Raw genomic sequence first — 24,669 nt, 5'->3', positions numbered from 1 at the left:
AAATACATAAAGTTGCCAATATTATCTTTCAATTTTGAAATTGTCATGTTTGTTGTCCGGCATTACCAACCATAGCTAGTTAAAGTAGCAGAATGGAGTGGGCTTTTCTAATGGAGGAGAGAGAACCAGTTTACATTAGGGGCCACCTGTATTTAGGTTAGGCTCTGTTCTTGTAGTACTATATCCTGTTATTAGTACTGTTATTTCTGGAATTCAGAAAGCAGGACACTTTTTGCGTTTTCGTCTTCTGTAACTTCTTCAGACACCTATACAACATATCGGCCCAACATGATACATTTCTGAAATCCTCAAATGTTTCCTAATCACACAAAATTGAATCGTCATTGAAGTACAATTAGGACTATAATAATGGTGTCAAAGTCGACCAAATGCGAACTGAAAATATGGTCATGCCTCCTGTGAATATAAAATCAACAGTCGTTTTTTTTTGTGCGATTACGAAACATCTGTAGGATTTCAGAAATGTGTCATGTGTTGGGCTAATATGTTGAATAGATGTCGAAAGAGGTTACAGAAGATGGAAATGCAGTGTCCCACTTTTTCAGAATTCACCCTAAATGGTCATCACAGGTCAAGCTTGAGACATGCAGTTAAAACCAGAAGTGTTCAACATTACATTTATTTAATTGTTATTCACATGCGGCTATAGGCTACACATGTAGGATCTTAATTTGAGCCAGTTTGCTACAGCAGGAAAATAATCCTGCAGCAACAGGAAATTTTAATTATGTGGATTATAGTGAATGGGACATTTTTGTAGGGGTTGATACATTTTTCATTAGTGCAAATCTAGTCTGATATTTTAAAGTAGAAATGACAAACTTTAGAAGCCTTTTTAAACCTTGAATACACTACAAATGTGCATTTCCTGCTGTGAAGGAAAATTCTCAGTAACAGAATATTGATCAAATGAAGATCCTACATCTGTACACAGGGACAGACAGATATTGATAGAGTTATGAATCACGAAATGTGGTGTTGTCCTGGATACCAGGTCAATAATAGTGAGAAACAGGAACAAGGCACAAGTGCATCATCAAAGTTAACATGACACATCGTTAATCAAAGACACATGACATGAACAGTGTTAATCAAAAACAGATTGGATAGTTTTACACCCCTCTACAACAAAACTCACAAGCAAAAGATAACCTAATGTTAAAGATGCAATGTCTCAAGATGTTGCATAAGTAAAATGGTTGAGAAGCATTTAGTTTATTCCCCCTGGGGAAAAATTAGAACTCATACAATACAGACCATATAACAACCAAGTCTACTCATAATGTAGTTCATTTTTAGATGAAATGTATCAATATATGGACTTAACATAATTCTAATTGCTGAACAGTTGGTTTTAATAACAATTAGGTTTCTTTAAAAATATTTAACGAACCATTGAGAATGCAAAGAAATGTCATACTTTTACAGCTCTGTATATCAGCCAATGGGAATAAAAACCTCCTAGACTACGTGCTCATACAGCTGTATATCCTGAAACAGTTTCATCACAAGAACACCAAAAATGCAACAAGCAGCAGCCATATCTGTTTAGTTGAAGGCACATAGATCTATATGTATGGTGCTACATCTACAGGGAGGTCAGACACTGCAAGTCATAGAACTTGAGCAAGGCAACGACTATGCCAGGATGACAAGCCACAATATAGCTACAGAAATATGCCACGTCTACAAATAACACACTTTGTGCTATACAGTCAGCATCGCGTATTGGCTTGTTGCAGGCTCTATCTATCTTTGTGTTCAGCTGTTCGGGTGTAAAGCTGGACTCTGTCACTAAAAATCGATCAGCTAAATGTGAGATACTGTGCATGTAGCTGTAACTACTAATCTCCTTATTTGAATCCCCAGATGTTCTTCTATAATACACAAATATACAATTTTGCAAATTAATCTACACAATTTTCTAGTACAGGTACAATATATAAGATATCACATAATTCAGTATAAAAACAAACAAATGCAGATATTTACCGTTGAAGACAACTTGAAATGAAATGCCTCAATTTGACAGGGGAATTCACCATTTCAAAGTAAAATGAATGAATCCTCAAAAACTTTTTTTTTTTTTTAAAAATGACACCGTTCAATTATGTCATGTTTAGATCATGTCAAATGTCCACTGAAATGTTTCAAAGTTTGATTTCAAAAACGTTTCATATCATACAAGCACCAAGAAATAACAGTTAAAACAAGTTATTAGTGTAGATGAATACAACATGAATGGTATTAATGCTCTCTAAAACAATTAGTGTCAAGCAATAATTTGAATAGAGTAAACTGAAAGTGAGTGTGCTTCTAGTACTACCATATGATGGTAGTCATACTCAACCACTGGAATCATGCAACGTCCACCACTGCATCACAACCCCATCCAGAATGGACAAACAATTACACACTCCTAAATGTATGTATGCAAAGCAATCTAATTAAGGACTTGTTGTTTTTCTATTAAGGTATAGTATGGTTTTAGTAAATCCTTGCAATGACCACCACAAACACATTTTGAATCAATGCCAGTTATGGCATGAATCGGTGACCAAAGTAGGAGAGAGGTCTTCTACAAGGCCCAAGGGGACTGGATCATGGGGGAGGGATGGGCTTGGGAGGAGACCATGGCTAAGTCCCAATTATTCATCCTTTAGGCTAAATGTGCACTTTCACACTCCCCGTCATGGATTTAAAAGCATTGGATTGGTGTAATTATTGACTGGAGGGAGTTTCCACCATTGTGAAATCCACGTGAGAAAGTGAATTGGGACTCAGCCAGAGAGGGAGAACCGTTGGGCCCAGAGGTTAGGGGTCAAATTGCTCATCCTCCATGTGAAGGCTGCTGGGGGGACACAGGAGGGGCTGGCTGGAGCAGTTGGTACTCTGACTCTTCAGGCTCTCTGATGACCCTGTGAATACAAGGAGCATGATCCAATTAAACAAGAGGAGCTATTACTCCAGTGACATAAATCTAAACAGTTGCATACTTATCAATACAAACTTGCTGTCTATTTGCATGATAAACAGAGTTACAACCTGCAGCAGATTACTAACCAACTGTCCTGAATCTGACAGATAGCGAGGAATCGGTTTCTCTGAAGCAACGAGACAGAAAAGCAGATAGGTAAAGACAGGACAGAGAAGTCCTACATACCACATTTATTCCTCCACACCAATAGAGCAGGCATCAGGACCTAGAGCTGGCCATAGCAAGGCCAGGTAAAGGGACAGGGCAGGGAGTAAGGAAACAGAGAAGAACAAACAGCACACAGGTTAGATGCAAAGCTGGGGGACTGAAAGCCTGGGAGAATAAAGAGAAAAAGAGCCAAAAGGTATTATACGTGCAATCAAAAATGTATGTTAACAATTGGTTTGAGCCTTAAAGACATGCTCTGGTACTTTGGCAACTAGTAAGTATTTTTTAAGGTTCCTATTTTTTGTGTGTTAATGTGTAGTTCATACATAATATATGAGCAGAACTAGCCAAGAAATCCCTAGTTTGACTGTTTTCTGGAAGCTGTGCAGCGCCATTTTCCCTACATTTACCCCCACATGGGCCAGCCCCCTAGCAATTAAAGTTTCAGCCAATGATCTTCAGCCTGCCAAGGGAGTGACGGCTAGCAACACGCACACAGTAGACAGAGAGAGACATGATGCACATATGTGACTAGCTAAAAAGTATACAAAAGAACCAGAGAATATCTTTAATATCCAGACAAACATACACAATTGTGCACAGATACGCACATGCCTGGGCCTTGTGTTATTATTAGCTTACCTGGCAGAGACAGGTCCCCTGGCGGGTCACTCTCTGTTTTGGTCAGGCTGCTGTGTTCACTGCTGTAGTCCTGAAGGATCTCTCGCTCTCCTCCAGAGTGCAGCCTGTCCTCTGTACCACCCACGACAGGAGGGAGAGACAAGGTCACAACATGCAACAAGACCTAAATGTCCTTACACTGGTTTGCAATGTACCCTGGTAGGTATTTCAAGTCATTATTTGGAGAGGTCACCTACTCAAACTTGATGTAGACTGGACCGCTAACTACGTGCATTCAGAGCATGACAGAACTCACCATCATCTGGGGAGATGGACTCCGGTACATCCTCGGCTGCAGTGGCCTCGGTGGGAGCAGGGCTGCTGGAGAGCAGTGTGTGAGGCTGGGCGTCCGACATCTCAGACAGCTTCTCCTCATCCTCCTCCTGGATGGGTGATGAGGGCGACCTCAGGGTGCTGCGGGGGTGAAACACTTACAATGACGTGACATGGATAACAAACAAAAAAAACATTTACAACCGACGTGAAGCTTTATAATATACAGACTGCACTCTGTACTGTTGTCCTAGTAAGTTTATTTTCTGCAGGTTGGCAAGGCTCAGCAATGTCAACTGGATGGATTGCCAAGGACATGCCATATAATCAGTTTGTAGCATGGTGCTGGATACAGAAGATGACCTCTAGCAGCAGCTCACCACAACATAAGGACACTCTTTATTCTGACCCTGGGCCAAGCTGTTACACAAAATGATGAGCAATCAATCCAGAGTCAAACCCAATGTCAATAAGCAAATCCATCCAGGGCAGTTAATCTGCCAGGGCTATTAACTCCATACTAAAACTAAACCATTCAAAATTGCATATGCTCCAAGTTAGAGACCGTTCAAATCAAATGGTAATGGTGTGAAGAATTACAGTAGCAGGCAGCTGGACCGTAGAGAGCAGCACTGAGACTTTAGCCCACTTCAGTTCCTCCCCCTTCTTCCTAAAGTGTGCACTGATTCACCCTACCTCAAAAGATTTCAAAGCATTGGATTGGTTTAAATATTCGCTGGAGGGAGGTTCCACCATCTTCTCTTACACCTGTCCATTACTTTTAAATCCATGAGGGGGAGTGTAGTGTACGAGTGCACACTTCAGGGAGATGGTCCATCTCAGATGGAGGAGAAAGTGAACTGAGCTTGTTACTACCCTTGTGTCTCAGGATTACCTGTCAGGTGACTTGCTGACCTTGCCCTTCTGCAGGCCCCCGTCCCCGGAGTGTTCTGGGGAGCCCAGCGGCCGGCCCTCCCCTACCAGGCTCCCAGAGAAGTTAATATCATCGTAGAGGGGGGCGGGGGGGATGGAGGGGGAGACAGAGTGCAGGCCGTTCAGGGCCTCCAGCAGAGAGATGGGCTCAAAGCCTGGGGGAACCGAGTCTGAGCTCTGGAGAGACGCACACACAGAAAGACTGCTCATATCTTCACTAGTCATTCACAGTCATTTATTAAAGGCTTTGTAACTGCATCGTGATGGAGTTGAGTTTCGTTAAATACAAGTATAAGAAAAAGCTAACTCTCTCTCCTCTGCTCTCATCCTTCTAGACCTATCGGCTGCCTTCGATACTGTGAACCATCAGATCCTCCTCTCCACCCTCTCCGAGTTGGGCATCTCCGGCGCGGCCCACGCTTGGATTGCGTCCTACCTGACAGGTCGCTCCTACCAGGTGGCGTGGCGAGAATCTGTCTCCTCACCACGCGCTCTCACCACTGGCGTCCCCCAGGGCTCTGTTCTAGGCCCTCTCCTATTCTCGCTATACACCAAGTCACTTGGCTCTGTCATAACCTCACATGGTCTCTCCTATCATTGCTATGCAGACGACACACAATTAATCTTCTCCTTTCCCCCTTCTGATGACCAGGTGGCGAATCGCATCTCTGCATGTCTGGCAGACATATCAGTGTGGATGACGGATCACCACCTCAAGCTGAACCTCGGCAAGACGGAGCTGCTCTTCCTCCCGGGGAAGGACTGCCCATTCCATGATCTCGCCATCACGGTTGACAACTCCATTGTGTCCTCCTCCCAGAGCGCGAAGAACCTTGGCGTGATCCTGGACAACACCCTGTCGTTCTCAACTAACATCAAGGCGGTGGCCCGTTCTTGTAGGTTCATGCTCTACAACATCCGCAGAGTACGACCCTGCCTCACACAGGAAGCAGCGCAGGTCCTAATCCAGGCACTTGTCATCTCCCGTCTGGATTACTGCAACTCGCTGTTGGCTGGGCTCCCTGCCTGTGCCATTAAACCCCTACAACTCATCCAGAACGCCGCAGCCCGTCTGGTGTTCAACCTTCCCAAGTTCTCTCACGTCACCCCGCTCCTCCGCTCTCTCCACTGGCTTCCAGTTGAAGCTCGCATCCGCTACAAGACCATGGTGCTTGCCTACGGAGCTGTGAGGGGAACGGCACCTCAGTACCTCCAGGCTCTGATCAGGCCCTACACCCAAACAAGGGCACTGCGTTCATCCACCTCTGGCCTGCTCGCCTCCCTACCACTGAGGAAGTACAGTTCCCGCGCAGCCCAGTCAAAACTGTTCGCTGCTCTGGCCCCCCAATGGTGGAACAAACTCCCTCACGACGCCAGGACAGCGGAGTCAATCACCACCTTCCGGAGACACCTGAAACCCCACCTCTTTCAGGAATACCTAGGATAGGATAAAGTAATCCTTCTCACCCCCCTTAAAAGATTTAGATGCACTATTGTAAAGTGGCTGTTCCACTGGATGTCTTAAGGTGAACGCACCAATTTGTAAGTCGCTCTGGATAAGAGCGTCTGCTAAATGACTTAAATGTAAATGTTAAATGTAAGTATAAAAATAAACAATCCTTGTCACAAATGATGTCATGTATTAACAACAAATGCCTGGGTCGTGTGCGCCGTACCGAGTGCTCATCATGGTCCATGGTCTGAGCCAGTACAGGGCTGAAAGACACAGGGGACAGTGGCCCAGGCTTCTTCCTCACAGCTCTGATCTGCAGCAAGGCTCGGAAGGCTGGGGAGAGAGACAGACCAAACACTGATTACACTACACACTGTCAAATGGGACTGCATCTTCACTAAAATGTCAACTTTACAGCATTTTCCTTAAATCAGCTCAGTCCACACAGGGCATTCATCTCCACGTCCATTAGGTGGCTCTCTCGCTGAGCTCTGAAACATGGCAGCCTGGCAGGTCTATTTCCTATTAGCTACGGCATGAAATCCCAGTTAGAAGCCTATTGGAAACAAACTAGCGTCGCGCCTTACGCAGTCTGCAGATAGGACAGTTGTTGGCCTGGTAACGCAGGGTGTCAGCACAGGAGTTGCAGAGACACAGGTGTCTGCAGGGCAGAATGATGGTGTCTCGGAGGTCTGACAGACAAACAACACACTCATTGCTGTTGTCACTGTTCTCATCCTCCGATGGCTGCAGAGAACCAAAAAACAAGAGTGTTGTTAAGAGTGATGATCATGTAGAAAGAAAATAGACTACGCAAACCAACGGTCTGAAAACCTACAGGAAAATGAGCCACATTTCTAATAGATTCAGGTGTGGTTACACCTCTATAATGTAAAAATGTGTTGCTTTCCAACAGCCTTTGTAAATTCATGTTAAATAAATCTACTGTATGCATCTACAAAAGTTGTTCCTGGTGAGTTCTAGAACAACAACCTTGGTCTCTTGGTTGTTTTTGTTTTCAATTCCATAGATCTCCTGCAGCAGGTAGCTCACACGATCCACCTATAACAGAGTGCACACATGGTAACACGTGGCCAAGGACAGAGAACGATGGGAGGAACACATTGTAGCCTTATGTCCCATAGGGGATAAAGAGGACGTAAACACACATGCTAACAAATGTATGTGTTGTAAATTAACATGTTTTTGTTATTCAGGCATTTGTATTTTGAATAATCGACTAATATAACAGAGAAGACATGGATTAACTTGAATGAACTTACAATTTGCTTCTGCTTCAGAGGCTTGACGGAGAAACTGCCATCCACATGCTTGAAAGGAAGAAATGGTGTTTACTTCACATATTTCATAATGTGTGAAAACAGAACTTCATGACATCAGACGCGGGATGCAAATTTGAGTCAAATTCAAACACTGTCCTCTTCCACTCAATCGACACAATGAGTTTACTTACTCTCTCAAAAGCTGCCAGCAGCACATGTGCATGTCCCAAGCAATCTGGAAAAGGACAAACACTAATTAATAAGGGTTTACTGTACTCTGTGCATACAGAGTGTCTAATCTAGCACCTGCTATTGTGGTACAGCGGAGAGACAGTTGCCAACTAAGTTTGTTAAGTCAATCTTGAGGTGATATATGGAGCGCAGTACATTAACATCAGCGTCAACAGTTTGGACCACCTACCATCCCCTTCATCCACCACAGCTTGGATCACCATGGGGAAAACACCCCGGTCCAGGTCAAAGTTCAGCTGTAAAGATAAAATAAATGGTGACAACAGATGAGTTTATCAACTGTGAGCTGGTGACATCACTCCACAGGATTGAGTGCTGCTGCCCAGATATACTCACATCCTCCTCCTTCCAGTCGGTGAAATCGATTTTGAAAGAAGGTAGGGAGAAATGTTGGCTCACACCCCTCTTATAGTGTACAGTCTCAGAAACCAGGGCTGGGCCCTTTGGGTTGTACCTACACAATACAGAAACAGTGATGTCAATATCTTATCAATACAAAAACTATCAACGTTAATTTAGTATAGCGGAAATATAAGATGTTCTTTATCAGATCTCTTGTTGAGAGCTCTTTCATCAACCACAAATAATGAAAAACAGCATTAGGCCTAACTCAAATCCATTTCCGAATTTTCCCTCTTAAATTTGTCAATGGAAAAGCTCAATAAAAAAACATGCAAAAAAAGGCAGCAAAACACATCCATCCACTCACATAATGACCTCAGCATCAACTATTATATTAATTCCCTCTTCAGATGACATGCGTATCCATGGAGACAGGCGGTTGCTAAGGACCCATTGTATCTCTCCCAGTCTGCTTTTTGGAGACTGACATTCTATGCTGTATATTGGCCACTATCATAAGATGTTCTTATACAACGTGTCTTTAAAGTGAATAAAACAATTTCACTGCAGAAACAGATAAAAGGCATGGATTTAATTTCAAATGAGAAATGTAAAATTACAAATTTGATTTAGTTAGCAAGAGAGCAAGAGACAGTGGAAAAAAATATGTATTTCTAATTAGTGAATGACTTAGAAATAGCATATTGATGCTAAACATAGTCTATTATGTAAACGAAAAGGTTTCTGAATCAGACTCTTACATACATTGCCATCCCATTGGTGAATTCCTCAAAAGCTTGGCAATACAGGGTGATAGCCACACGAGCATCAGCATCAAATGTGAACTCCACACCATACAGAACCTTTGGCTTCCCTCCTTCCTCTACTGGAGCATCAGTGTCATCTTTGTACCTAGTAGTCAAGCAGACAAACAAAACAATGTTAAGCTAGCTTTTTCAAGTGGCCAATTTCAAAATGACATAACTTTGATACTGAAGCTATGATTAAGTTAACAACAACAACAAATCCCTCATGCACCACACTTATGAAAGCATGTCGATATCAAATGAAACATAGGCCTAAACAAGTAGTGAATAGATGTTAAGCTAAGCTCAATCAGCCAGGATTCTTGACCTGAATCACTTGACAATGAAAACCACTAAGAAAAATAAATGAGGTAAGGTTAGTCTGAAGACTACTCGCTGTAGAATATGGTGGTGTTTTTCCTCACCTGACCAAGCGCAGGGAGTCCTTTCTGATATTGACCAGACTTCTCAGGGTCTTCACAGGCTCATGGGGTGCCGGGGTCACGTACGGAAACTAAGCAAAGGTGAGACATGACAACTAGTCTAAGAAAAGAACAGCCCAATGCAGATAAACTTCAAATGCTTTAGCCTAACCAATAACATGGGGGATGTGAATCAAGGACTACTCCTGAACTTCCACTTCAACTAATATGCCTAATAGGCTGTACATGTTACTTCTCTGTCTGCAGCTTGCAAGGTGCAAAACTTAACAACATAGCTAACAATCTTTACCACTGTATAGCGAACTTGTAGGTCCTTACTTGTACAGGCCTATTTCCAAGGAAGTTCAGATCCATGTTCTCTCCAAATAGGTAACCCTCTGGATGTGGAGTGTCAAATTTCTCCCCTCCCATGAAAAAATGGCTGGCAAAGTAATTCCCTTAAAAAAATAGAAGTATGTGACTAGATTAGAATCAGGATAAAATCAGGATGGAAGGCCTATCTTTAATCAGGACAAGATCAGGACACTGATGTACAACTCATCTCTGCCTCATCAAATAAACATCTCACCACGACTGAATATCATCCAATTACCCATTTACAGCGTTCACATGTAACGTTAGGCCTATAATGTTGGGAACTGATGATGTCAGTTTAACTGACGTTAGCAGCGTTAGCTATAGTTCGAGTTTTAGCGTTACAATCCAAATTAATAGCTATATTTACCCGATTTCGGTGGAAATCTGTACGCAGAATTCGCCTGGATATCAATATCCTCAACGCCAGCGATTCTCCGGCTAAGAATCGACCCCATCTTTCCTTGTTGTTAGCTAGCTAATTAGCTACAGACTTGGCTAACTACTAACGTTACTAGCCCCTACGCTAGTGTATTTATCGTCCAAGGGACCGTTTTGTAACAAGTTTTAGACTTTCTTCGGTATTACACAGCCACTTATATATCCAACTGTGTACCTGTCAAGAATAACGATAGAACCAAGGATAACTGGGTTTCCGCTAAAGAAAATAAACACAAGTTTCTAGCCAAAAGCCTTCTGATGTGTGATACGTCAAACTACATGGTGTTAGGGACTTGTAGTTCTTTCTGTCACCGACCTACTTACTGATCGACCCTCCCCATGGCTCTGATTTGCGCTCTCGTGCTGCCGATCAAAGGGGCGCTCAGGACACTGAACATAGTTCATACAGTAAATATTTGGGTTTTTACTGCGGACTGTGCTGTCTTCGTGGTCGATGAGAGGAAAGGCTAATGCAAGGGAGAATAACCTCAAGGACTGAGCACCAACCCAAGGAGAAAGGTTTAGAATAGAACGCTTATGCAAATATGGATGATCTAAAGCACCAAGTTATGATAAATCAGTTCGTCCTGACTGCTGGATGCGCGGCAGACCAAGCGAAACAGCTTCTACAAGCGGCACATTGGCAGTTCGAGGTATGGGAACCTTTTCTTGTTGACAATGGGTTTGGTGCATGGAAGATAGACCAGTTACAGAGATCAGTCTGTGTCTGTTTCTCAGAGTCATTAATTAAATACATCTAATTAATACAGTAATGCCAATCATTTGTAAAATAATCTGGTTATCTTTACAACATCCCAGTAGGCTAATGCTATTATGCAATGAAAATGTAGCTAACTATGGTATTCAGCAGCCTAATGGCACAATGTAACATTTTCACAGCAGATAGTATAATATCAATTTAGGTTGTATCTGTCTGCAATAGGCTATCATATGTGTAATGCACACTGGACTGTTGCTTATTGACACATATATTTTATTTTTCAATAGACTGCATTAAGTGTCTTTTTTCAAGAAACCAATATTCCATACAGTCACCATCATCAAATGGTAAGTATAGAAAACCTACAGTATTATTGTTAATAATGAAGAATTTATGTATTATTATTATTATTATTACATTATGATGATGATTATTGCAACATCTATGATTATATTTATATGCATGCCCTTGTCGTCCGTGTCCGCCATGTTGTACCCACACACAAGCCTGACAAAAATAAACACACGTTGGCCACGTTGTTCATAGTGCCTTGTCATGTACTGTAGCATATTACTTACTGTGTTATTTCACATGAACGGTGACATGATAGGCTGCTATGTTTCTAATACTTATAGTCGTCAAATGAAGTCATGTGAGTTATGGATGATCTGTACTGCTACTATTCTTTTTCTTGAATCGAAGCCTTGAAAATGTGTCTTGTGGGGGAGGGTGGTTCCAGAAAAAGTGAACATTGTTTTAGTAAAAAATTAATTAAAAAAAGGTCCAAATAAATAAATAAAATTATTTCAGGGCTACAGCACTTATGATACATACTATACAAAACATACAGTTGAAGTCGGAAGTTTACATACACCTTAGCCAAATACATTTAAATTCAGTTTTTCACAATTCCTGACATGTAATCCGAGTAAAAATTCCCTGTTTTAGGTGAGTTAGGATCACCACTTTATTTTAAGAATTTGAAATGTCAGAGTAATAGTAGAGAGAATAATTTATTTCAGTTTTTATTTCTTTCAGCACATTCCCAGCGGGACAGAAGTTTACATACACTCAATTAGTATTTGGTAGCATTGCCTTTAAATTGTTTAACTTGGGTCAAACGTTTCTGGTAGCCTTCCACAACCTTCCCACAATAAGTTGGGTGAATTTTGGCCCATTCCTCCCGACAGAGCTGGTGTAACTGAGTCAGGTTTGTAGGCTTCCTTGCTCGCACACGCTTTTTCAGTTCTGCAAACAAATTGTCTATGGGATTGAGGTCAGGACTTTGTGATGGCCACTCCAATACCTTGACTTTGTTGTCCTTAAGCCATTTTGCCACAACTTTGGAAGTATGCTTGGGGTCATTTGGAAGACCCATTTGCGACCAAACTTTAACTTCCTGACTGATGTCTTGAGATGTTGCTTCAATGCCATCTATTTTGTGAAGTGCACAAGTCCCTCCTGCAGCAAAGCACCCCGACAACACGATGCTGCCACCCCCATGCTTCACGGTTGGGATGGTGTTCTTCGGCTTGCAAGCCTCACCCTTTTTCCTCCAAACATAACAATGGTCATTATGGCCAAACAGTTCTATTTTTATTTCATCAGACCAGAGGACATTTCTCCAAAAAGTACGATCTTAGTCCCCATGTGCAGTTGCAAACCGAAGTCTGGCTTTTCGATGGCGTTTTGGAGCAGTGGCTTCTTCCTTGCTGAGCGGTCTTTCAGGTTATGTCGATATTGGACTTGTTTTACTGTGGATATAGATACTTTTGTACCTGTTTCCTCCAGCATCTTCACAAGGTCCTTTGCTGTTGTTCTGGGATTGATTTGCACTTTTCACACCAAAGTACGTTCATCTCTAGGAGACAGAACGTGTCTCCATCCTGAGTGGTATGACGGCTGCGTGGTCCCATGGTGTTTATACTTGCGTACTATTGTTTGTACAGATGAATGTGGTACCTTCAGGCGTTTGGAAATTGCTCCCAAGGATGAACCAGACTTGTGGAGGTCTACAATTTTGTGGAGGTCTTGGCAAATTTCTTTTGATTTTCTCACGATGTCAAGCAAAAAGGCACTGAGTTTGAAGGTAGGCCTTGAAATACATCCACAGGTACACCTCCAATTGACTCAAATGTTGTCAACTAGCCTATCAGAATCTTCTAAAGCCATGACATAATTTTCTGGAATTTTCCAAACTGTTTAAAGGCACAGTCAACTTAGTGTATGTAAACTTCTGACCCACTGGAATTGTGATTCAGTGAATTATAAGTGAAATAATCTGTCTGTAAACAATTGTTGGAACAATTACTTGTGTCATGCACAAAGTAGATGTCCTAATCGACTTGCCAAAACTATAGTTTGTTAAGAAATTTGTGGAGTGGTTGAAAAACAAGTTTTAATGACTCCAACCTAAGTGTATGTAAACTTCCGACTTCAACTGTACCTACATTGTCTTTTAATGACAGTGTTAAAATCTTGACACATGTATAACAGGACATTAGCACAGTTTATTCTAGGCCATTTGTCATATAGATTTTCCATTTGGCCAATAGATTTCCTCCTTCGAAACAACATCTGGCTTCATGAGCAATAAGATATCAGTTTATTTAGGTCTAGAACCTTACCTCTCATAACCTACCACTGGGTCTGCCATTTCCCAATGATCTCATCCTGCTCCTATTTTCATTTTTTCATTTTCAAACTGATGAAAATAAACAGGATGTGGGCAGACATTAGATGAGATAAGAAGCAGTGACATTGGCAATACATCTAGCGTGGTCTGTTTACATTAGGGGTTGGCTGTCAGGCGTGGCATTAGGTTAAGTTGAGCCCCTTTCATTGACAATTGGTTGACAGGTTAACTACGATGCAGTATGTGCCCACTGTGTCCTTCAACAGACCAGCGCAGAAAGGCCAAGCGTAGGAGAGGCCCGATGCACATGTAACATGATGTGGAGACATCTCAAGCTGGGGAGTGAGGTTACGAAATGAACTCTGTTACACCCACGGCTATTAAAGGAAGTGTTTTTGAAAGTGCTGTAGGGTATTGTTTCTGTTGTCAGTAGTGGTTGTGTTGTTATGAAGAGCACCGTGACCTTGGTTTAAAATGACACTTGTCACTTGAACAAGTTGACATGACAAACCAGCACCCGTATATTAATCTATCCCTGGCTGTATAATAACAACAAGGGACTGTGTTGGGTTAATTATTGACTCACTCTATGGTTGCTCATTGACCTGTTTGTGTTGGAGGTTGGTGAGATTGATTTGTTGATACAGGACACAGCAATGTAAGCTGTGTATCACGTGACACGTGATGTTTGAATTTCCTTTCGTTCATCTCGTTGGACAGTTGACCACGTACATGGAAACAGACATTGTGTAGGGTGACTGTGAGTTAGTGAAACAGCTCTGGTGCAGCCTCACTAAAGACAGATTACCCATGATGCCCTCAACAATTTGATCTTGTAGATCACACGATGGAGGTCAGTGTTGAAACTCAACGTGCTTATGGGATGTTACATCCACAGATGATTACGTCCCTCCTGATTGAAATGCACATAGGGGTTTTTAAGGCTCATATGGCATAGGCTGGTGGCAATATTGTAGACGTGTGGCTTATCACAATGTCCCAGTCAATGTCTAGGATGCCAGGAGGTCTGTGGCAGTCATGAATCGAGTCAGTTAAAGAGTCTTCATAACATCGTCCAAAAGAAACAGCTTTTGTAAACTGTACTACTACCCTTGTTATTCATATTTGGGATGGCTATTAGACGTTGAGTGTCTACATTTAGATGTGCTCTGATGCGGGATATACTTTTGAAAAGAAAATGTGTCTGTTTACAAGCCCTTTGAACAATGGTAGAGTAGACTGCCTGGTGTACAATAGCACATTTGTTTCAAATGGACAATGCTGGTTGGTAGGATGCAGGGCTTTAGTACAGGGTACAGTTTGCCATTGTTTATTCTGAGCCACAAATATGGCAAACTGACAATAAACAATAGGAAAAGGGATGAGAAAGACCACACTCTCTAAAACAAGCTCTCTTGTACTGTTTCCCTGGCTGCAGCTGCTATTACAGGATCCATCCCTTTCAAACAGGACTGTTTCTATAGCAACTTTGCAGCTCCAGATGAGAAAATACATGGTCGGTCTCCTGTGTGTTTATGTGTACAGAGCCAGCTGATCTGACTGAGCAGCTGCCACGCACTGAGGCCCACACCCTGTGTGTCCACATAGCCGACCCCTTCAACACCTTTCTCCTTATACACTGCTGACCTCTTTCAATGTAAAGCAGTGGAAACTCCCACACATACCAGGCTGTCTTGTTATTGTGGTCAGATAACGGAAGGCTTTTGTATTATATGTGTTTTTCAGCTGTACAGTTTTAACCGTTTTGTAAGCAGATGTAATATAAAAAAATATAATTCTAAATCAAATCTTAGTGTCACGACTTCTGCCGAAGTCGGTCGCTCTCCTTGTTCGGGCGGTGTTCGGCGGTCGACGTCGCCGACCTTCTAGCCTTCACTGATAGGTTTTTCATTTTCCATTGGTTTTGTCTTGTCTTCCTTCACACCTGATTCCAATCCCATCAATTACATGTTGTGTATTTAACCCTCTGTTTCCCCTCATGTACTTGTCGGAGATTGTTTTATTGTATGTTATGTGCAAGTCATGTGATTTTGTACCCAATGTTTTTGTATATTTTCTTTTTTGGAGTTTTATGAGCAATTATTAAACGACTCCGTTTATACCAAGTTTGTTTTCCTGCGCCTGACTTCCCGGCCACCGACACGCAACCATTACACTTAGGTCATTGTTTTATTGCCGCCATGTGTGTCAGGTGACAGGAAGTCTGTTATGATCACTTACAATTTATTGCTGTAATTTATTGCAATGCTATTGACTGAAGCAAATGTAGGCTACCAGTGATCTGCAAAATGCAAAATTACTTTTCTGAAGCAGCCAGCCTTATGCTTAGTATGGCTGCTGCTGACCTGTTTTTTTGTACAAAGACATGCTTGTCCTGAACTGAGCAATGCACATACTAGCTTTATGGTTCACTACGCATCATAAATGATTACGTTGAATAAAGGCATGTCTTGTTCCTATTGAAGCAGCTCAACGCTAATGCCTGTGGGAAATCCAATGTTTGTTCATTCATTCATTAACTCATTCATTCGTACTGCACCATAGAAACCTTAGAAATCCATGTGTGTGGGATACTCCACTAATGTTCTTATCAAGTAATACGAATTTCTTTATTAGCCTGTGGACATCTTTTTCTTCTTATACATATTTCAGCTCTCATTAACAAAATGTAGTTAAATTGTCTGACAATCCTCCTAAAGTCAAAACCTGTTCTGAAGGCAAGCATGTGCCTTGGAGGGGAGGGTATCTGTTTCCCCTAGTTCCACTACAAACCACATGACTGTTTGAGATATTGCATAATCTATTATGTGGTGGATATCCTGTCCACACGATGAGAAAACAGACAGTATGGTAGCCTTCAGATGGTTGGGGTGAATCCTAACACTGGTTGCTTTGACCTTTTATGTCCTGGAAGGTACGATTCCTTTGGACTCTCTTAGGTTCTTACTCATGGAATGGTGTTTGTTTTGGCTGACTGGTCCTGTGTTTGGCAGTCACAGAGCAGTCTCCTGAGGCCTGCTCTCTTTAGTGTCAGCTGAGAGGGCAGACTCAGGGCAGGATGTAGAATTCAGTGGAAAGACAAGGGGTCAGTCTGACGAAGTTGGGCTTCGAAGGGAAAATATTTTTCCCTTTTCGCTTCCACAACTATTATGATGTAGGCACTTCTAAGGACCAGTTGAGGGAGGACATAAGTGTCAAGATGGTAAATCAAACCAAGCTTGTCAATTAGAACTGGAGACAATGCGCCAGTAATGACAAAAGTCAGTAGTGAAATATGTAATCAGAAATGCGTACAGATCGATGTTCTCTTATTAATGGTTCTCTTTTTTCTCCACAGATGCACACTCCAGCCAACACACCAGCAACACCTCCCAACTTCCCAGACGCCCTGGCCATGTTCTCCCGCCTCAAGGCCTCAGAGAGCTTCAACGCCAGCAGTCCCATAGCCTCCATGGCGACCTCTCCTCCTCAGGTCAACTGGGCCATGGGCCCTTCTGCCCCAGGTCAGACCCAGCAGGGCCTGTGGACTTCTGGGCAGATGCCCTCTCAGGTGCCTCCCCCTGGGTGGCCCCAAGCCGTCACACAGCAGGCCTCCAGTGAACAGGCCAGCGTCACCATGGAGGCAGAGAGATGAGAGCACTGCAGGGGCCTCGCGTTAACAAGAGGAACCAATATCGGGCAGTCCTCTTTGACAAAATGAGAAATGAATTGTCTGCAAGGGAGAACAGAAAACCAAGCGATGTTGTGGACATGCACTGAGGACAGGAAGGAGGAATTATGAGCATACAGCTGATGAACATTCACATGACGCCACATTGTACAAATTTGCAGACAATTTTAGTTAGGCATATGTTTCATTTTTTTCCATTGATCTGAAACCAGAGACTAAGGTGGACTTGTATAACTAGTGCCGAAGAAGGATCTTATTGTTGTACACACCGATGTGTATGACAGTGTCATCATCTTTCCTTTGTCTTTCTGGAGTGGTGTCAATGGACTGGATGCCTTTGATACTGGGGGTGCACTGCATAAATAACATCATTCTTCTTGATTTTTTTTAACCAGTGTAAGTGTGTGAATATCATGTGTTCTAGTATTCTAATGTGCTTAGAAACCAACTTGGATCTGCTTTTTCAAACATTGGGCAATGACTTTGACTGTCTCACTCACACAATCAAGGAACACCAGCTAGCCAATCCAACTTATGTTTAATAAGCAACTTTACAAACTGCTCCTCTTTGTATACAGTGTTTCTGTCTGCATTGAATGCTAAAGGATGTTTTACTGCAATCATGGTTCAGTGTTTTTGTATCATTTTGTTTTCAGCCACTAGTGTTCAGAGGATAAGTGAGATAAAGGTTTCTGTCAGAGCGAGACTTCTTGCTTGATATTCCAGCTGTGCACCATCTCGAAGTAGCAGACAGATAGTTTTTGATACAGTGTTGTTGTTGCTTAAGATGGAAATCAACATATTAGGGGAAAATAATAAATAGGGAAAATATATTTGAAAGAATATAGATTTAAAATATATAAATAAAAAATAAGAAGAAAAAAACTGCATATTTGGTGATGCTGTCTCAGGAACTCTCGGCTCAAAAATGTTTCGTCTAGGCACCTGATCATCTTTTTATTTTGTAAAATGGAATGAATATTGCAATTGAAAGGAACTGATACATTCAGGGAAGGACTCATCCAAACGTTTTCTATTCTACGATCTGTTAATCTGATAATCACACTAGTTTTGCTTTGCACATCGGTTAATCTGAACACACGCCTGTTCCGCAGTGTTTTCCAAGAGACAGCTACCACAACAATTTTGTGAATTACCAGACAATTAATTATTTTGTGTTTCTGAATAAATATTGTATCTATTACACTGCATTAGATCTTGGAGTCTGACTCTATGTATCAAATGGACATGGGGCTCTAATGGAACTATAACCCACAACATCCTGTGCTCTTTTAGTATTTCCCAGATGGCAGTTTATTTCTCAGCGGATGTTGAGTCCATTGAGTTGGTATGACGCAATCTTCAGTCACACACATCACATCAGGGAGAGTTACACTGTTTAAAAAACAGGGGAAATGTGAAATGGTCTAAACAGATGAATGTTTGGCCTTCTCTCTCCATCCTTGGATTGATGAAAGACCTCAGAGCAGACTGAGGAGGAGATCTTGAGTCAGAGACTGTTTATCCCACACTACAAGGACAAGCAGAGACCAAACAGTGCTATGTTATGGCCACTTCCTTGTCTATGTGGTACAGATTTGTTTTTGTATGACAAACCTTTTCACCCCACTGTTCTTTCCCCACCATCTTCTTAGGAAATCAGCTCTTCCCATTTGATAGACGTTGTCTTCATTCATGTCATCCCCTGTGTATGCTATTCAACTTCTCTCTATTTTGACTTGAGTGTTGATGATCGTCATCAGTTCTGTGAGCGTGTTTATGCTCCAACAGTCATAACACATAGCGACATGGATTCAAACATTAACCAGAGCCTAGTTGGACTGTGCACCTATCAACCTCAAACAATTATTGTTCTTCTGCTCACATGGTGAACCTCCCTGTATTCTGTAGCTGGACAGGCCTGGTACATTGTATAATGTCATGCTGACATCAGACTGATCGATCTGATCTGTCTGCACTGAGTTGACAGTGAAAGGTGAGTGGCCCCCGAGCAGTCCACCCATCCTCATAACTCCTCAAAACTCATGGGATTGGTGAGTTGTGTTGCTGTTTGTTTACACTGCAAATTGCTGCACTGTAAAACTGTAAGCAGGCTAGCACAAGATTTCCCTGCTGCGCAGAGCCTTGAAGTACTGTAAGCACAAACTAGTTTGAGCCAAACTAAGACATGATGGTTTGGGTATACATACTGGAGATGTACTTTTAGCCTGAAGTAGAATAGAGGAAATGGTGAGAGCATGCGCCAGGGGAGATCAGCAATGTGACTTGCTTTTGCCCCAAAATGTGGAGAACACTCAGGCATGCAAACATAAACAACGGCTGCTCTCAAAATGCACAACCCCCCTGTTCTTTCTTTCTTTCTCACCCTCTTTTTCTATTTCTACCCCCCCTCTCTCTCGGTCCCCCCAAATAACCAGCAGTAATGAGAGGTGAGTTGTGTGTCTCTTCTGACTATGACTATCCTTATATCACCTCCACTTCCCTGGCAGCAGCAGTGGGTCTCCTTTAGACCCATCCTGCTGGACCCAGTCCCCCTCCCTATCCCCGTCACCTCGCTGGCTGTGTTGTGTTTCTGTGTTTGCAGGGTGTGACATGAATACCAGGCAGCTGCCAGGTTGGCCAGGATGATAGTGGAGCTGCCAGGAACACAAGACGAGATGGAGGAACAGAGTTACATGGCTGAAATTCCTATAATACACTGCCCCACTCTCTGCTACTCCGTACTGCTCACATTAAAACCCACCACATCCATGACCATTAGGCTTACTTCATAGTTCTTTACATGGATTTCATGCAATGTTTATGAAGCTTATGCGTTGTAGGTGGATGGGGGGCAGTATTGAGTAGCTTGGATGAATAAAGTGCACAGAGTAAATTGCCTGCTACTCAGGCCCAGAAGCTAAGATATGCATATTATTTGTAGATTTAGATAGAAAACACTCGGAATTTTCTAAAATCGTTTGAATGATGTCTGTGAGTATAACAACTCATATGGCAGGCAAAAACCGGAGAAAAAATCTAACCAGGAGGTGGGAAATCTGAGGTTTGTAGGTTTTCAAGTCTTTGCCTATTCAATACACAGTGGAAATTTGTTCTGATTGCACTTCCCAAGGCTTCCATTAGATGTCAACAGCCTTTAGAACCTTGTTTCAGGCTTCTACTGTGAAGGGGGAGCGAATAAGAGCTGTTTGAGTCAGGGGTCTGGCTCAGTCATGCGTGTGGCTGTGAGAGCTAGTTGCGTTCCTTCTCCTTTCTAAAGACAAAGGAATTGTCCGGTTGGAATATTATTGAAGATTTATGTTAAAAACACGCTAAAGATTGATTCTATACATCGTTTGACATGTTTCTACGAACTGTAATATAACTTTTTTGACATTTTGTCTGTACTAAGTGTGCCTGCGCCTCATGAATTTGGATTTGTGAACTAAACGCGCGAACAAAAAGGAGGTATTTGGACATAAATGGACTTTATCGAACAAAACAAACATTTATTGTGGAACTGTGATTCCTGTGAGTGCATTCTGATGAAGATCATCAAAGTTAAGAATATTTATAATGCTATTTCTGACTTCTGTTGACTCCACAACATGGCGGGTATCTGTATGGCTTGTTTTGGTGTCTGAACCTTCGGGTGACAGGGTAGCCTAGTGGTTAGAGCATTGGACTAGCAGCCGAAAAGTTGCAAGTTCAAATCCCCAAGGTCTGTCGTTCTGCACCTGAACAAGGCAGTTAACCCACTGTTCCTAGGCCATCATTGAAAATAAGAATTTGTCCTTAACTGACTTGCCTAATTAAATGAAGGTAACATTTAAAAAAAACTCAGATTATTGCATGGTGTGCTTTTTCCGCAAAGCTTTTTTGAAATCCGACACAGCGGTTGCATTAAGGAGAAGTACATCTTTAATTCCATGTATAACACTTGTATTTTCATCAACATTTATGATGAGTATTTCTGTAAATTGATGTGGCTCTCTGCAAAATCACCGGATGTTTTGGAAGAAAAACATTTCTGAACATAACACGCCAATGTAAACTGAGATTTGGATATAAATATGAACTTTATCGAACAAAACATAAATGTATTGTGTAACATGAAGTCCTATGAGTGTCATCTGATGAAGATCATCAAAGGTTAGTGATTCATTTCCTCTCTATTTCTGGTTTTTGTGACTCCTCTCTTTGGCTGGAAAAATGGCTGTGTTTTTCTGTGACTAGGTGCTGACCTCAGATAATCGCAATGTATGCTTTCGCCGTAAAGCCTTTTTGAATTCGGACACTGTGGTGGGATTAACAACAAGTTTATCTTTAAAATGGTGTGTAATACTTGTATGTTTGAGGAATTTTAATTATGAGATTTCTGTTGTTTGAATTTGGCACCCTGCACTTTCACTGGCTATTGTCAAATCGATCCCGTTAACGGGATTTCATCCGTAGGAAAGACATACCACAATAGAAGTGCTCCAGCTATTGTACTGATGGGAAATGGTTCAAATATATAGAAATTATACACTCCATCTCCAGAACATTGTGGGTTAGCCTATACAATAACAAGATAGCTATTGTTAATGTCAGAGTCATTGTTTGGATATGCTGTCGCAGTATGCAATCTCAGATAAGATGTGTTTTTGGAAAACTTGTGAGAAGCTGACTTGATTGCTGAGATAAAAACCTACTCGAGGGTAAGCCTGGAGTGAACCCTCAAAAGCAGAAAGTGGGTGAAAGGTGATGAGGACAAAGTGGACACAGCAGCAGATGCTAGAAGAAAGGGAGAGGGAGGTAGAGATTACAGCAACGAGGAAGAAGAAAAAAGCTGTTCGTCACGCGTAAGCCCCTCTGCTACTATGGCATTAACATGTCGCATTTAGCCTACTGCCTAAAGGGAATGATCATATTGACACACACACACCATGAGCATCTATCGTATCTGCTGTGGGACTGCTGATTACATCTCACATCTCACATCTCATACACCCCCCCATTCCTCATTGTTATTATAAGAGCACTGCGGTGTGCCTGGTCTCTCATCACACATACTGATCTGAGAACAGAAATGTAGTGTTCCAGTGAAACGAAACAGACAGGAACACAGGTAGAGAGAAATGTCCTTTCATAACGCTCTGGTGGGACAGATAACACTCCCTTTCATTCATTCCATTCATGCATCTGACTGACCCCTCACCCCCTTGTCTGCTGAAACAATCTCACTCTGGACACCCGTCATGCTTCAGTGTAGTAGTTGTAGTAATTGTAGCACCGTCATGCGTGTTTGGGAGAGTCCGGACAGGGAGGGTACTTTACAGCTGGTTTTGCTGATTCAACATGTTACAGCAGCCTCTTCTTATTAGTACTAAAACATTCATTAGTAGCCTGCTGTAGTCAGTTATTTCTGGACAGTGTGTCAATATGTATCCTACTGCAAAACCAAACATAGTAACAACCTTCTTAATATAGCAACATCAAATCTATCTGGCAATAAACACATGGAAACTGCGATCAAATTCACCAATCACAGGGAGTGTGATAGAAAAGGAGAGACTGGGTTGGTTGGCCTCTAAACTTGGCTCAGACTATGGGATGTAAAACTTGCCAGAGAACAAGGGAGTGTCTACTCTGCCAACAGCAGAACTTTGTTGTTATAACTTGTGCCTGGAACTTCACTATTGTTTAAGTTTGAATGCATGGGAAAACTTACAATAGGCCAAATGACTAAAATGCAACATGTGAAACAAAACCATACAGAATGCTCTAAAAACAAATATCTCATTAGAGGTAAAACAGCATAAAATTGTCCATATCATCTGCACCTAAGATGTGGGGGAAATAGTTACATTTGAGTGCAGAGTGGTAGACTAAATGTGTCTTCTTCTGAGGAGACTTCTGGATATTGTTATGCATTGTGGACAGTGCTCTCTAGTGGACATTTTAAGCATGGAGCCATTGCTTCGCAACATTATACAAATTCAGGCTATATAAATAATCGCAAACCTCCACCGAGACACCTATTTCAACCGCTTTCTTTCTTTTGTTTATGTCTGTGTGTTGAAGTGAATGTTTTTGTTGTTTTGACCCCTAGCATGATGTATATAATTATTGTATCTTCAACAGAGGGCGGAATTAAGTTACGTTTATTCTCTCTCAGGAAACAGTGGGAGTCTGGGCAATCCTAGGGCCAACGGCAACAATAGCATAATCCTCTCTTTACATAGCAGGTTACTGTTTTCTCTAATGTGTTACTTTTACATGCACAAGTCTCCAATGAATGTTTTACAAACAGAGATCCAAGCTTTAAAATAACATGGCGCAGTTCTGGTACAGGGTTGTGGGCTCAGCTGCTTTCAAGTGTCTACTGAGTATTCTAACAGTGGCTGTCTGAGAAAGACTGTGAGAGGCCATCTGGGGGTAGTGAAACTGAGAGTGCTCTGAGCCAGAGAGAAGACTCAGTGGATAGTCTGCTTCAGAGTTGCACTGTATCAGGAGGTTTTCTTTGGCTCGCACCCAAGCACTACTTCCTCTCATACTGTGCAAGGAAAGGGAGCTGGTGGTTCATAACTGTCTGTTCTGTAGGACTGAAAATATGCCTACATCTCCCAAAGAACAGGAAGGACATCTCTGACTCAGCATGCTTATTATCGAAGCAAATGGAACATTATAAGAAAGATATGAGGCTCCATATCACTTTTTCAGTTCTGTACAAACAATAATTATCATGTTACTTTCAATGACAGTGATGGTCTCGGGGTAATCAATAATAAAGAAAGATCAAGATGGCTTTCAGAGTATTAGATGTTTTATTGACAAAGACAAGCAGAGACGTACCATGTGTTGACACAGGCATACATGCCAGGGCCCTTGGGAAACAAAAATAGTACAGATCTCAAGTACATTTTCTCAAAGCCTTAATTTCTTGTTCATCTCTGTTTATACCTGGTTCTGCATCATAATATGCCTTGCAATAATTGGTAACTGTAATCAAATTCAACATATCACAAGAGCTTGGGTGTAGCGTTTCAATAAACCGGTAGGTAGACCATATTTGGTCTATAAGCTTCCAGGTGACGAGCTTAATCATCAGATCAATGTTGTTGACATGAGACCACAGATACAAGTAGCTTGTTAGCGGCTGGAGTGGACAACAGGGCATTCTCTCTTGACCTTGGGAGGAAACCCTCCCTAT

The 24,669-nt window shown here is 42.0% G+C and overlaps 2 protein-coding genes across 3 annotated transcripts; one reads left to right on the top strand and one right to left on the bottom strand.

Moving 5' to 3' along the window:
- Window positions 1-622: 622 nt before the first annotated feature.
- On the bottom strand, window positions 623-10,709 carry LOC115104210 (probable E3 ubiquitin-protein ligase MGRN1). 2 transcript variants are annotated; one of them, XM_029625495.2, is made up of 16 exons: window positions 10,357-10,709; window positions 9,951-10,069; window positions 9,615-9,703; window positions 9,149-9,295; window positions 8,378-8,495; window positions 8,211-8,277; window positions 7,981-8,024; window positions 7,790-7,837; window positions 7,500-7,568; window positions 7,094-7,253; window positions 6,730-6,839; window positions 5,016-5,230; window positions 4,104-4,261; window positions 3,809-3,919; window positions 3,185-3,230; window positions 2,852-2,939 (listed from the first exon to the last, which is right to left on the bottom strand). In XM_029625495.2, the coding sequence occupies exons 1-15, from the start codon at window positions 10,442-10,444 to the stop codon at window positions 3,190-3,192; spliced, it is 1,584 nt and encodes a 527-aa protein (XP_029481355.1). In that variant the 5' UTR covers window positions 10,445-10,709; the 3' UTR covers window positions 2,852-2,939; window positions 3,185-3,189. The 2 variants fall into 2 exon arrangements, with proteins under 2 accessions (XP_029481354.1, XP_029481355.1); XM_029625494.2 differs by lacking the exon at window positions 3,185-3,230 and having other exon boundaries at window positions 623-2,939.
- A 99-nt stretch (window positions 10,710-10,808) lies between these two features.
- LOC115104211 (UBA-like domain-containing protein 1) lies at window positions 10,809-18,690 on the top strand. The gene is made up of 3 exons (XM_029625496.2): window positions 10,809-11,080; window positions 11,436-11,495; window positions 17,142-18,690. The coding sequence occupies exons 1-3, from the start codon at window positions 10,973-10,975 to the stop codon at window positions 17,436-17,438; spliced, it is 465 nt and encodes a 154-aa protein (XP_029481356.1). The 5' UTR covers window positions 10,809-10,972; the 3' UTR covers window positions 17,439-18,690.
- The last annotated feature ends 5,979 nt before the right edge of the window (window positions 18,691-24,669 follow it).

The sequence above is a fragment of the Oncorhynchus nerka genome, linkage group LG21 (assembly GCF_034236695.1).
Source record: "Oncorhynchus nerka isolate Pitt River linkage group LG21, Oner_Uvic_2.0, whole genome shotgun sequence".
Classification (NCBI taxonomy): Eukaryota; Metazoa; Chordata; class Actinopteri; order Salmoniformes; family Salmonidae; genus Oncorhynchus; species Oncorhynchus nerka.
The sequence above is the reverse complement of the archived record's forward strand: the minus strand, read 5'-3'. Positions and strand labels throughout refer to the sequence as shown.

Bases quoted from the DNA above. Each gene is read 5' to 3' on its own strand.
- LOC115104210 (XM_029625494.2), bottom strand. From the start codon at position 10,444: ATGGGGTCGATTCTTAGCCGGAGAATCGCTGGCGTTGAGGATATTGAT. The intron at 5,231-6,729 runs GTACGGCGCACA...GCGTCTCTCCAG, and splicing joins TGGACCATGATGAGCACTCG to AGCTCAGACTCGGTTCCCCC. The intron at 3,920-4,103 runs GTGAGTTCTGTC...TGGGTGGTACAG, and splicing joins GTCCATCTCCCCAGATGATG to AGGACAGGCTGCACTCTGGA.
- LOC115104211 (XM_029625496.2), top strand. From the start codon at position 10,973: ATGGATGATCTAAAGCACCAAGTTATGATAAATCAGTTCGTCCTGACT. The intron at 11,081-11,435 runs GTATGGGAACCT...ATTTTTCAATAG, and splicing joins CGGCACATTGGCAGTTCGAG to ACTGCATTAAGTGTCTTTTT. The intron at 11,496-17,141 runs GTAAGTATAGAA...TTTTCTCCACAG, and splicing joins ACAGTCACCATCATCAAATG to ATGCACACTCCAGCCAACAC.